This window comes from Erinaceus europaeus, chromosome 3 (assembly GCF_950295315.1).
Source record: "Erinaceus europaeus chromosome 3, mEriEur2.1, whole genome shotgun sequence".
Taxonomy (NCBI): domain Eukaryota; kingdom Metazoa; phylum Chordata; class Mammalia; order Eulipotyphla; family Erinaceidae; genus Erinaceus; species Erinaceus europaeus.
In genome coordinates this window covers 145,731,500-145,745,739 of record NC_080164.1, presented here as the reverse complement: position 1 = coordinate 145,745,739, position 14,240 = coordinate 145,731,500, and the positions used below count along the sequence as shown (strand labels likewise).

The 14,240-nt window shown below is 40.1% G+C and overlaps 1 protein-coding gene across 4 annotated transcripts in view; it reads right to left on the bottom strand.

The window, feature by feature from the left end:
• Nucleotides 1-14,240, bottom strand: part of USP46 (ubiquitin specific peptidase 46) — a 74,842-nt gene that overhangs the window by 21,280 nt on the left and 39,322 nt on the right. For all 4 annotated transcript variants that reach the window (XM_007539702.3, XM_016184912.2, XM_060188066.1 and 1 more), the window contains exons 4-5: nt 13,794-14,023; nt 5,268-5,344 (exon numbers count right to left, since the gene is read on the bottom strand). In XM_007539702.3, the coding sequence (XP_007539764.1) occupies nt 5,268-5,344; nt 13,794-14,023 (307 nt within the window). The remainder of the gene's footprint in view (nt 1-5,267; nt 5,345-13,793; nt 14,024-14,240) is intronic.

The window sequence follows — 14,240 nt, the reverse complement described above, 5'->3', positions numbered from 1 at the left end:
AACACTACAAAAAATAGGAATAAATGGAAAATTCCTGAAGATAGTGGAGTCTATATATAGCAAACCTACAGCCAACATCATACTCAATGGTGAAAAACTGGAAGCCTTTCCCCTCAGATCAGGTACTAGACAGGGCTGCCCACTATCACCATTACTATTCAACATAGTGTTGGAAGTTCTTGCCATAGCAATCAGGCAGGAGCAAGGAATTAAAGGAATACAGATTGGAAGAGAAGAAGTCAAACTCTCCTTATTTGCAGATGACATGATAGTATACATGGAAAAACCTAAGGAATCTAGCAAGAAGCTTTTAGAAATCATCAGGCAATACAGTAAGGTGTCAGGCTATAAAATTAACATTCAAAAGTCAGTGGCATTCCTCTATGCAAACACTAAGTTAGAAGAAATTGAAATCCAGAAATCAGTTCCTTTTTCTATAGCAACAAAAACAATAAAATATCTAGGAATAAACCTAACCAAAGAAGTAAAAGACTTGTATACTGAAAATTATGAGTCACTACTCAAAGAAATTGAAAAAGACACAAAGAAGTGGAAAGATATTCCATGCTCATGGGTTGGAAGAATTAACATCATCAAAATGAATATATTACCCAGAGCCATCTACAAATTTAATGCTATCCCCATCAAGATCCCAAGCACATTTTTTAGGAGAATAGAACAAATGCTACAAATGTTTATCTGGAACCAGAAAAGACCTAGAATTGCCAAAACAATCTTGAGAAAAAAGAACAGAACCGGAGGCATCACACTGCCAGATCTCAAACTATATTATAGGGCCATTGTCATCAAAACTGCTTGGTACTGGAACATGAACAGACACACTGACCAGTGGAATAGAATTGAGAGCCCAGAAATGAGGCCCCACACCTATGGACATCTAATCTTTGACAAAGGGGCCCAGACTATTACATGGGGAAAGCAGAGTCTCTTCAACAAATGGTGTTGGAAAAAATGGGTTGAAACATGCAGAAGAATGAAGCTGAATCACTTTATTTCACCAAATACAAAAGTAAATTCCAAGTGGATCAAGGACTTGGATGTTAGACCAGAAACTATCAGATACTTAGAGGAAAATATTGGCAGAACTTTTTACCGCATAAATTTTAAAGACATTTTCAATGAAACGAATCCAATTACAAGGAAAACCAAGGCAAATACAAACCTATGGGACTACATCAAATTAAAAAGCTTCTTCACAGCAAAAGAAACCACTACCCAAATCAAGAGACCCCTCACAGAATGGGAGAAGATCTTTACATGCCATACATCAGATAAGAGTTTAATAACCAACATATATAAAGAGCTTACCAGACTCAACAAGACAACAAATAACCCCATCCAAAAATGGGGAGAGGAATTGGACAGAATATTCACCACAGAAGAGATCCAAAAGGCCGAGAAACACATGAAAAAATGCTCCAAGTCTCTGATTGTCAGAGAAATGCAAATCAAGACAACAATGAGATATCACTTCACTCCTGTGAGAATGTCACACATCAGAAAAGGTAACAGCAGCAAATGCTGGAGAGGATGTGGGGTCAAAGGAACCCTCCTGCACTGCTGGTGGGAATGTCAATTGGTCCAACCTCTGTGGAGAACAGTCTGGAGAACTCTCAGAAGGCTAGAAATGGACCTACCCTATGACCCTGCAATTCCCCTCCTGGGGATATATCCTAAGGAACCCAACACATCCATCCAAAAAGATCTGTGTACACATATGTTCTTGGCAGCACAATTTGTAATAGCCAAAACCTGGAAGCAACCCAGGTGTCCAACAACAGACGAGTGGCTGAGCAAGTTGTGGTATATATACACAATGGAATACTACTCAGCTGTAAAAAATGGTGACTTCACCGTTTTCAGCCGATCTTGGATGGACCTTGAAAAAATCATGTTGAGTGAAATAAGTCAGAAACAGAAGGATGAATATGGGATGATCTCACTCTCAGGCCGAAGTTGAAAAACAAGATTAGAAAAGAAAACACAAGTCGAACCTGAAATGGAATTGGAGTATTACACCAAAGTAAAAGACTCTGGGGTGGGTGGGTGGGTGGGGAGAATACAGATCCATGAAAAATGATGAATGAAATAGTGGGGGTTGTATTGCTAAATGGGAATCTGGGGAATGTTATGCATGTAAAAAAAAAAAAAAGAAGTAGAAACGCAAAGCAGAAATTGACTGAGTTTGGAGTATGGCACCAAAGTAAGAAAGCAGAAGTATACTAGAGTTTACAGTGAGTACCTCCCTAATACTTCCTCTCCACTTTTCCAAGCTTTGGGTCCATGATTGCTCAACAATTTGTTTGGCTTTGTATGTTAACTCTCTTTTCAGTCACCAGGTTCCAGGTGTCATCAGGATGCCGGCCAGACTTCCCTGGATTGAAGACACCACCAATGTGTCCTGGAGCTCAGCTTCCCCAGAGACCCATCCTACTAGGGAAAGAGAGAGGCAGACTGGGAGTATGGACCGACCAGTCAACGCCCATGTTCAGCGAGGAAGCAATTACAGAAGCCAGACCTTCTACCTTCTGCAACCCTCAATGACCCTGGGTCCATGCTCCCAGAGGGATAGAGAATGGGAAAGCTATCGGGGGAGGGGGTGGGATATGGAGATTGGGCGGTGGGAATTGTGTGGAGTTGTACCCCTCCTACCCTATGGTTTTGTTAATTAATCCTTTCTTAAATAAAAAAATAATAATAATAAAAAAAATAAATAAAAAAAATAAAAAAAAATAAAAAAAAGAAGGTTAGCCAAATTAAGCCCTGAGAGAGGACAGAAAAGATTCTAATCAGTCTTCTCTTTTGTCTCTACTAGAGAAAACTAATGGACCAGCTGGCATCATGTATTCCCTGGGCCTTTTTATGCACTTCCTTCTTTCGGGACAGGTTGGAATGCTGCCACCCATCTCAGAACTCTCCAGGGTGAGCGGCAGCACCCGGCAGGCTGTTCTTTCTGCTGGGAGGCGAGATACTAAGCATATGTGAGGACGGGCATGGCTAACTCAGTCAAGGTCTAGTTTAAGGATGAGGTGAAACGGGGGTGGGACAGGCAGATCAAGAATATCAGCCTGGACCATTCAATCAGATGAGGCTCTAATTTTATTTAAAAGGTGTTCCGAGGCTACTTCATACTTACTCATCCCATCTTTAACTTTTATAACAAGAGTCTCCAAATGTTGAAATGCTAGCTAACCAGTGAGTCCTCTGTCTCGTTGGTCTCCAAGTCACAGTCATAGCCATTTGATCTTATAAATACCTCAGGAATTCTCTAGAATGGAGGGAAAGTTATCAGCCTTCAAATTCTGTGTCCTCCAACATGTGCCTTTCTCAAACAATACCTTTCCTTCTTCCCCCTCATCTGTGACTAACATTGGTACAGCCTAACTTTTTCTACTTCCTGGGATCAAATCTTTAGGGGGAAAAAAAAGAAGAAGAAGAAAGTGGAGGGGCAGGTAGTGACACACTTGGTTGAGGGGACATGTTACAATGTGCAAGGACCCAGGTTCAAGTCCCTGGTTCCCTCCTACAAGAGGAAGCTTCACAAATGGTGAAGCAGAACTGCAGGTGTTTTTATTCTTTCTCTCTCTCTTTCCCTCCCTCCCTTCCCTCTTGATTTCTCTCTGTCTTTATCAATAAAAAAATAAACAAAAAGGCTTCTTCTCATAGGAATATTCGGAACGTATGCCACAAGCAGAACCATCTAGAAGAAAGCAAGGCCATCCAAGCATGTAAAATATTTTGCAAACCAAATTTTCCTGGAGACCTGGAGCCAAGGCACTGAGAGACAAGAACTGAAATGCCAAACCAATGAAAGTGCTGAGGTAACATGGCAGAGTTTGAAGGGGGACAGAGGAGGTTCAGACACCTGGGGAATGAGAATACAATCAGGAAGTCACCTCCCACTACATCGAATACATTGTGTCCAGAAGAACTAAAACACCCTGAAAGATGACTTTCTTTCTTTTTCTTTCTTTAATTTCTTTATTGAGGGACTGTTTCATTGCCGACAGTAAATACAATAGTTTGTACATGCATAATACTTCTCAGTTTTCCATATAACAATTCAGCTCCAAAAGGTCCTCTGCCATCCTGTTCCAGGACCAGAACTCTCCTGCCCTCCTTCACCCCAGAGTCTTTGACTTTGGTGCAATACACCAACTCCAGTCCAAGTTCTGCTTAGTGTTTGCTTTTCTGATTTTGTTTTTCAACTTCTGCCTGTGAGTGAGATCATCCCATGAAAGACTTTCTAATAGTCAGCTGATACCGCAACTCCTGTTATTTTTCTAAAAAGTGCCAAGTAACCTACATTGATATAGGAATAATTCTGTCACCTGATTCTATTGCTAAACATCAGTGGTGCCCTGTTACGACACTGTACAATATCTCTGAGATGTAGCATCTTTAAGCAGTAGGAGGTCTGCCCTAACCATTGGTCTCAACTGAATCCCCACTCCCAGCCACTTTCTAAACCTGTTTAGTTTCTTTCAAAGCACTGATCATCACCTCTGAATTCCAATAAGGATGTGTTGAGAGAACAGAGTCCATATCTTGGGCTTACACCCCTCTGTTCAGTGTGGAAAACAGGACTGGACTAATTAAAAGCACTCACAGCCTCTTGTTAAAGAGGAGAGAAGGAACTGGAGAGGAGAATGTGAGGTGGGGCTTCCCTTTCCAAGTGCAAGTCAGCACAAAGAATCTATAGTAATCTTAGGCAGGTACTGCTCTTAGACCTGGGCTTTTTTATAGTCTCAACACTATAGAGAAAGAATTTCCATGACTGGCCTACAAGAATGCTGAAAGGTGAAGGAAGAAGGGATTCCCTCATTGATTCTCAGATGAAAGCTGCACGATTTTTAAAATAATCAATGAGCTTAGAAAAAAAGTAATGCTCAGCATCCTTAGCACTTCTTAAATTAAATGGTATGACTCCGAGAGAAAGAGAGAGAGAGAGAGAGAGAGAGAGAGAGAGGAAAGCCAAAAGCATACATCTGTATCAAATATTAAAAACTGATGTTTTAAACTTAATGATTCCCACTTCATCCTTTCTCTTCTCAGCATGACTTTTCTCTAGACCACACATGCTTATTTTTAATCTCTCTTGGGAAAGGGGAAATAGAAAATAAGAGGATTATATTGGTGTGACAGAAAGGAAGATCATCTCCTGCAGAAACACAGGACTCTCCCCCACCACCACCACCCATCCACTTATATACTAGCTAAAGCCAAGTCAGAATTCTCAAGCTTACCTAAGACAGTGGGTGATAGATGTGTTTTGTTCCACATCAACAGACAGGTCAAGAAAATCTTCATCTTTGCTACTGACCTAAAACAAAAGGAGAAAGAAAAAAAAAGTATCAGGCACAAGATACATGACAGATAGATAAAATATTTTAATCCAGTGACCCAAAACCATAACTGTAGTGATCATGTGTGACTTTATACTCATTTGCAATGAAAGTCACATGAAAATAACCTAACTAGAAAAAAAATCCCTACTCTGACTTTGAATCAGACTTAGGAAATGGATATTTACATAATCCTTGAGCTTTCAATTCCTTGACTCATGTGGGTGTCATACTGCTCCTAACCAAGCCAGTGTGCTGAACCACTCCAGCTTTCCTCAGCTCCCCTCGGCACACACCTCACCAGTTCTGGATCTTGTACTTCAGCTAAGGTCACCAAAGTGAGGGTTTACGTTCCAATAGGCATCTTACTGTCTTATGGGAGGAACAAGTTAGCTAAGTCCAACCTAGATCAGGAAACCTTCAGGCAAAAGCATTATCTCCTAAATTTGGAAAAGATATACACTTACAGACTTAACAAACATCCAGCAGGACTATTACAAAAAGTAGCAACTAACTTTGAAAATGTGGTTCATGGAACTGGGAGGTGGCACACCTGGTAGAGCACGGACATTATACAAAAGGACTCAGGTTCAAGCTCCAGAGACCCCACCTGCAGCAGTGAAGCTTTATGAGCAGTGAAGTAGTGCTTTGGGGATCTATCTACCTACCTACCTATCTATCTATCTATCTATCTATCTATCTATCTCCTTCTTCTCCCTCAATTCTGTCTCTATCAAAAAAGAAAAAAAAAAAAAAAAAGGCCACAGGAGTGGTGACTTTGTTGTGCAGGCAACAAGTCCAGTGATAATTCTGGTGGCAAAAACTAAAATATGTTTCATAGTGCATCTAGTAATTGAGTAAGTAGAAGCTAATCTGAAAGATGTGAAATTTTTTTAACCTCTGGATGACTACCACTTCCTCCTCTTCACCTTCCCCTATGTGCATCATATGGACTAGCTATCTTGTATATCTTAAGTAAATAAATAATGGCAGGAATAACTTCTATCACCATTATACCATTATGTCCTTGAGACATTCCCCTATGTATGAAGAACATGGGTACTGAGAGGTAATCCAAGTAAATCCCTCACACATGGTGGAGAAGGGAGACTCAAATGATTGTGATTGATCATAACACTGAGGTCCAGTGTCTTTGATGCCATAGAATTTCACTGTTAGGTTGGAGAAATGTGATGTTCCTCTTTCTATTTCTATTTCTGAAGTAGTCACTATTTAGGATTACCAGAAATCAAAACTGAGAGACAGAGAGAAACTGAGAAGTAAAGGGGAAATGGGAGGAGGGGGAGCAGAAAGAGAGAGAGACCCTGCGGCACTACTTTACCACTTGTGAAGCTTTCCCCCTGCAAGTGGGGACCAGGGGCTTGAAACCTGCCTCCTTGTGCATGGTAGCATGTGTTCTCAACCAGGTGTACCACCAGCCGACTTCCAGAAATCAAAATTTCTAAGAAAATATTCTCTCTTTAAAAGCAGAAGCTGGGAGTCGGATGGTAGCGCAGCGGGTTAAGCGCAGGTGGCACAAAGCGCAAGGACCAGAGTAAGGATCCTGGTTCGAGTCCCCAGCTCCCCACCTGCAGGGAAGTCTCTTCACAGGTGGTGAAGCAGGTCTGCAGGTGTCTATCTTTCTCTCCCCCTTTCTGTCTTCCCTTCCTCTCTCCATTTCTCTCTATCCTATCCAGCAACAATGACATCAATAATAACTGCAACAACAACAAAAAAACCAGAAACTTGTTCCCACTTTGGATCAAAAATGAAACCTTTTTTATAATTTTCAAGTGACTTATAGAAATATTGTCATTATCATGAAATCATGTATGAGGTTATTTCATTTACACCATCTGCATGTGAATAGCATACTCCTAAGCAATGTGTAGATCAAAGAAAAAAGTCACAACCAAGGTTATCTTGAACTAATGACAAAGAAAAGAAACAAAATATGTGGAGTGCAAATAAAGCAATGCTCAAAGGGAAATGTATAGCTTTCAATATGTACATTAATAAACAGAAGGGCAGGGACTATCTTTTCTCCTAAAATTAGCTGTTATATCCTAAGTACCTAAAATAATACCCAGTATTTAGGAGCTACTGTACCTTTCAATAAGTGAACAAAAATCTAAACAAATGGAAATATGGTTGCCAGCAGTGACATCTTCAAGGCAGTTATGAATGAGTTCCTTTTTATATATCCTGTATCTGACGTTTTCTAAGAATCCATAGCAAAACTTTGTGTAAATCCAGGGGGTCAGGCGGTAGCCCAGCGGGTTAAGCACACATGGTGCGAAAGCGCAAGAACAACATAAGGTTCCCAGTTCAAGCCCCGGGCTCCCCACCTGCAGAGTCACTTCACAGGCAGTGAATCAGGTCTGCAGGTGTCTATCTTTCTCTCCCCCTCTCTATCTTCCCCTCCTCCTCTCTATCTTCCCCTCCTCTCTCCATTTTCTCTCTTGTCCTATCCAACAACGATGACATCAATAACAACAATAATAACTACAAAAAAAAAATCTTTGTGTAAATCCTAAAAAGGACCTTCTCTGGGAGAAATTAAAAAGATAAAAGTCAATTGAAAGCACATGTAGTTTAAATAGCTGAAATCAGGATCTACTAAAGTCCTTGATTTAAAAAGGGCAAAAAACAAAGCTATCTCCTCATGGCTGCATATCTTTTTCTCTACACATTGTTTTGAGGAGGGGAAAAAAAGACAGGTACAAATATAATTAACTGATTTCAAAAAAGAAAAGAAAAAGAAAGAAAGAAAGAAGCTGTGAATTTCTCAAATTCCAGACTCAAAACTGCTTCCAGAATGCAGAGTGTGAGAAAGGAATACTCCCATAGTTCAGTCCCAAGCAGAATTATCAAAAGGCAGCACCAAGCCCTTCCATTTGAATTTTCCTCTCCCTCTGGCCCAGAATGGCATAGCCAAAAGCAATAAGTGATCAAACAATTTTTTTTTAGTCTTTTTCTTCCAAGAAAGCTGCCAGAAAATAAAACCATTTTCTTCCCCCACACAAGGATCTCATTCTGGTCTAAGTGAAAAATACAGCTTGTCTCCAAGGAAACATATATATCACTAAGACTCCAATATTCTCAGCAAGTGTGGGCTGTGTCTTATTCTTCTTCCTTTTACTCCAATTCTAGGCATAAAGGGCCCCCACCCCCCCCAAAAAAAAAAGAAAAAAGAAGTCAAGGGTATTTGATATCCTACCTGATCTTTTTTTTAATATTTATTTATTTATTCCCTTCTGTTGCCCTTGTTTTATTATTGTAGTTATTATTGTTATTGCTGTTGTCATTATAGGATAGAGAGAAATGGAGAGAGATGGGGAAGAAAGAGAAGGGGAGAGAAAGATAGACACCTTCAGACCTGCTTCACCGCCTGTGAAGCAAGTCCACTGCAGGTGGGGAGCCAGGGATCGAAGTGGGATCCTTAGGCCGGTCCTTGCGCTCTGCGCCACTTGCACTTAACCCACTGCGCTACTGCCGACTCCCCCTACTTGATCTTTTTAAAAGAACTATAAATTGAGTGACCAATTATATATACCATACATATAAATTATGACATTTGCTAAAGAAAAAAATTGGGGGCTGTGGAACAGGGCCTGGTATACGAGTGATTTCACTGCTCCCAGGCTGCTTTTTCATTCCGCTACAGAGACAGAAAGAGAGGGAGACACCAAGCACTGAAACTTTTCCTCACAAGACATATGCCCTGCCTGGTGAGCTTTCTCTCTCTGACCTCTGTAGAATTCTTCAGTGACTAAAATCATATTCAACTGTGCTCCTCAGCCCCTAGGTTCCTTTCCTGGATTTAGTAGTAAAGGTGACTGACTAGGCTCTGCTCCTCATTGCTCAGCCAGGAATCGAAAATGTACTGGCTCAGGAATTGTCAAAACAGTGGGATAGGAAAGTGCCAACTGAAGCCCACCTTAATCTGGGGACTCAAAATCCTGCTGAGGGAGTGATCACACACCACCCATCCCAACTCCTTCCCTGTGAAGGCCTCCAAAAGCCTTTGCAGGATCAGTTTTGACCTTGGCAGAGCAAGAGGGAGCTAGCTGTACAACTGGAACTTAATAAAGCAATTCTTTAGACAACCTTTTGGCTCCAGTCACAGAAATGTGTCTGAAAGGCATGGAGAAGCCATTGGGTTTGCAGAGCAAAAACCTAGTTTAGATGGGAAGAGGGAAAAATCACCAACAACAAAATTAAGCTCCAACTGGTCCTATAAATCTTATGATCCAAGCAATAAACCACCAGGGGAGCACTATGGTGAGAGTAGAAACTCCCTGGGCCTCAATTCTGAAGAGCCCATATCAATGTGATCTCAAAAAGCCTGTACTGAATTACCCCCTTATAGTAGTTTCTCCAAGAGGACTGTAGAATAAAACTGTTTGTCTCCATAAATCTTGCAGTTGACATCCCTACTGCAATCACAAGCAACATTTACAAAGGGTGAAACCCGGGAAGGGGGAAAAGAAAAGAATAAAAACAAACAAACAAAAAAAACACATTGTTTTCTGAAAGCAGGAGGGCTGGCTGACACAAAGGGGTTTCCCACAACTGAGGAGAGTAGTAGATGAGCCAGCTCCAAAGGCAAGGCTCCCCCCAGGGACTAATTTGGTGCTAAGGACCTCAAGGGTGGTTTAATCTCATATGAGATCTCACTACCTTGGGCCTTAGCAGTTCCGACTAAAAATCCTCAGAGCTACCAACCTTGGGCAGAGGATGTTATTCAAAGGGGGCCCCATGTTCCTCATCCTGTGGGAGCCAACCTGAATGCCAGCTCTCCTTTTATACTATTCTCTCAACATTTTACAGGAACATAAAGGGCCTGCAGCTATGTATTTTCCTAGGAAGTTGAGGATTTCTAACAATTAGAGCTTTCTAAAAATGGAATGCACTGCCTCAGGTGATTGAGTTCTCTTGTCTCTGGATAGTGTCCAGCTGATACTTGTGACCAACAGGCCATAAAGTCACCAGAGGGCCTTAGGGGCTGGCTTTGAAAGGATTAAACGAGTCCCAAGATCCTGTCCAGTTGAAGGATCTTAGAAACTAGAAGTTATAATCCAAGTAACACCAAAGGAAAAAACAGTTTGGTTCTCAAATCAACTAATCATTTCAGGAGATTTTTTAAAAAAAAAGTACATTTTTTAATTTTTTTCTCAGAGTATGCCATCTACCACAAAGACATCTACACTTCCATTTATTTTCACAAACCAAATATAAAGAGAAACAGAAAACTTAACAAGAAAGTTATTGAGATAGTTAACACTGCCAGTCAAGAGATGATGGCTGGTCTAAGATAGGAAGAAAGTAGCACGGACTGAGGGAAGCACAGGTGAGAGTGAGAGAGAGAGAGAGAGAGAGAGAGAAATGCAACTGGGGTCAGGCAGTGACACACCTGTTGATTACATATGTTACTATGTACAGGAACCAGGGTTCAATCCCCCAGGTCTCCCCTGCAGAGGGGAAGCTGCACAAACAATGAAGCATTGCTGCAGGTCTCTCTCCGTTTCTCTCTCTGTCTCTTTCTCACTCTCTCTGTCCCTCTCCCTCCCTCCCGCTCCCTTTTTCTAGCTCCCTTCCCTCTTAATTTATGTCTGTCCTATCAAGAAAGAAACAAAGTAGAAAATGATGCCAACTGGACTTCCCTGGAAAGACCACCCCACCAATGTGTCCTGGAGCCCCGCTTCACCAGAACCCCACCCTACTAGTAGGGAAAGAGAGAGACAGGCTGGGGGTATGGACCGACCTGTCAACGCCTATGTTCAGTGGGAAAGCAACTACAGAAGCCAGACCTTCCACCTTCTGCATCCCACAATGACCTTGGGTCCATACTCCCAGAGGGATAAAGAATAAGAAAGCTATCAGGGGAGGGGATGGGATACGGAGTTCTGGTGGTGGGAATTGTGTGGAGTTGTACCCCTCTTACCCTGTGGTTTTTGTCAGTGTTTCCTTTTTATAAACAAATTTTTTTTAAAAAAAGAAATAACTTGGTGGTAGGATAAAATGAGAGATAAAGTAGGGTGATGTCAAAGTATTCCTTACTTTAAAAAAAAAACACATACCTGAAAATCATTTTTACAATACAGTCTTAACTTTGAAATTTAAAAGTATATAAAATTATTCTCAAAATGATTTTGTATTAAAAAGAAAAATCACAATGGATTGAGAGACATAAAATGCTAAAATTTATAAGCTTATCACAAAGCACAAACATAAATAAAGTGTCCTAAAGATTCTCATGCTGTTGGGAAGGGGTAAAAAATAAACTGAGTCAAGGATCCATATATAATCCCTAGAGTAATCTCTAAAACAATTTGAAATGAACATTCATACATGCAATATAGATATATACACAAATAACATGTACAAACATACTTAATCTATTTCACTGATACAAAAGCAAGTAAAGGGAATAAGAATAAGAAAAAGGTGGGTAACTAAACACAGTAGAATGACAGAAACAAGGTGTCATTTCAGTATATGTGTGTTAAATACAACCATGGGAAGTCTGCAGAACATGGAAAATTACAACGCAGGAAACACCTGAGACAGACTAATCGCATGCTATGTGTGAACCATACTTGATCTTGCTCTGAAGTAAATGACTGCAAAAATAAATAAATAGTAATAACACAAGAAGTACAAACACTGACAAGTGAATAATTATTTAAAAGAATTATTCTTAGGTGTTAAAATGCTACTATATTTACATAAAAAGACTTTCTATCTGTCAGAAATATGTAACAGTGATTTAAAAAAGAAATAAAATCTTACCTGGAATTTTCTTAGAAATAGAACTATTTTTGGTAAGAAAAGCAGGGGGTGGGGAGGCAGTGGTGCACCTGGTTAAGAGCACACACTATAGTGTGTGAGGTCCCAGGTTCAAGCTCCTGGTCCCCACCTACAGGGGGAAAGCTTCACAGGTGATGAAATAGAGTTACAGGTATCTCTCTGTCTCTCTGTCTCTCTCCCTCTCTCCCTTCCTCTCCCCTCTCAATTTCTCTCTGTCTCTATCCAATAATAAATAAATAAAATTTTAAAAAGAAAAGGAAAAAAGAAAGAAAGAAAAGATGTAGGGTATGGGACAAGAGATGATCAAAATGGGTCAGTATGTTAATAATCATTGATCCCAAGTGATATATACATGGGACTTAATCTATACTCCTACCTCTGTATTCATTTAAATTTGCAGGAGTATGAAATGTAAAGGGACAGAAGGAAAAAATGAGGGAAGAAAGATGTCTAGATGAATAAATATTGTGAGAATGTCTGACAAGTTTATCAGTTCTGGGTAAAGAGATTACTGGTGATTTGTAGCCTATTTTTTGCGTAATTATGTTTTCTAATTTTTAGTCTGCTGAGCAATTCAGAATATTGATTTTTTAAAATTGTATAAACAAACAGAAAATTGCCAAAATCCATAATGCCTTTCACTTTATACAGATATTGATTTATAAGTCCACATTTCTTGACCATTGCTCAATCATAGCCCCTTTGAAGTAGCTGATGAAAATTCTATCCAGAAAAAATACAGACTCCTACCAATTTTTAATACAATGCCAAAAAACTCTCGAGACCACTAATGAACTCAGGTTACATTGCTAGCAGTTTTAATAAATAATAGTAGTTGGCATTTGCTGCACATTTGCTGTATGCAAGCATGGATCTAAATAAAGGCTTTACACATGCGAACTTACTTAATCTTCCAGCAACCTAGGAGCAAGGCATTCTCACTGCCATCAATTCATAGAAGAGACTGAGGATAGAGAAGATGGACCATTTGCGCAAGGTCCCTTAACCACTGACTGGTATGATCATCACAAGGTCTAGCGGTCTGGCTATAGAGCTGGGATTTTTCCACACAGGAGGAGATCACTAAAAGCTTAAAACAAATATATCAAAAAAGCATGACACCCCGGAACTGAGTCTTCAAATTTAACTATACTAGACACCTACACTGAGACTTCACAACAGCACTCTAAGGGACTCACCTAAATCAACTACTATAGAAATGAAAATCATGCCTTCATTCTGACTTCAAGTTCACCAAACAACAGCTTTAAGTTTTGGGGACAGTCTGTTCTGTATCAAATATGACCTCCTTGTAACAAAATCTTCACATGATAGCAAGGCCCAGTTCAGTAACTCAATCTATGGACCCTAAAATGTTCCCAGGCTACAAAGCAAACCAGCTTTTGAAAACTGCTCACAGCACTGTCTATTAATCAGATGAGCACACTGGATGGAGACATACCTCCAAAAGTTTCCACCTAAGGTTCACTACAAGTAGAATCATCTACATGTACTGAAGACAAATGCTAGGTGCTATAATACCTCACTTCACTGCTCCACCAAAACCTATAGGAATAAGAACCAGATGTCATAAAATTCCTCTTAAGTGCTTACAGTTTCACAGTTCAAGCATCGAGTTTCATTGGTGAGAGTTCCCTGAAAAATCTCATGAACCCAGGTGAGTTCTGGTTTATTATTCTCTACAGGTTCATTCATGTTGCCATTTTTTAATTTTCCATTTTGCTTTTCTTGTTTCTTCTCTTCCTGTAGGATGTCCGCAATAGTGTTGAGCAAATAATTTAAAAATTCGTGAGCATCCTGCTGCATGTAGTTATCAAAGAGATCTGAAAAGGAGAAGGTCATTATTTCAACTTCTGGCTCTTGAAAAGCAAATGAAAATGCTTAATTTTGCATGCCACATTTCAATTTTCATACAGAAAGAGTAGACAGGTAAGGAATATATTCACCTCTATTTTGCAACTTCGGTGGCTAAGTTTTAAAAGAATTCTTGTTCATTTCCATTTTCTACCACCCACCAAACACTAAATTTCCCAGATCTCT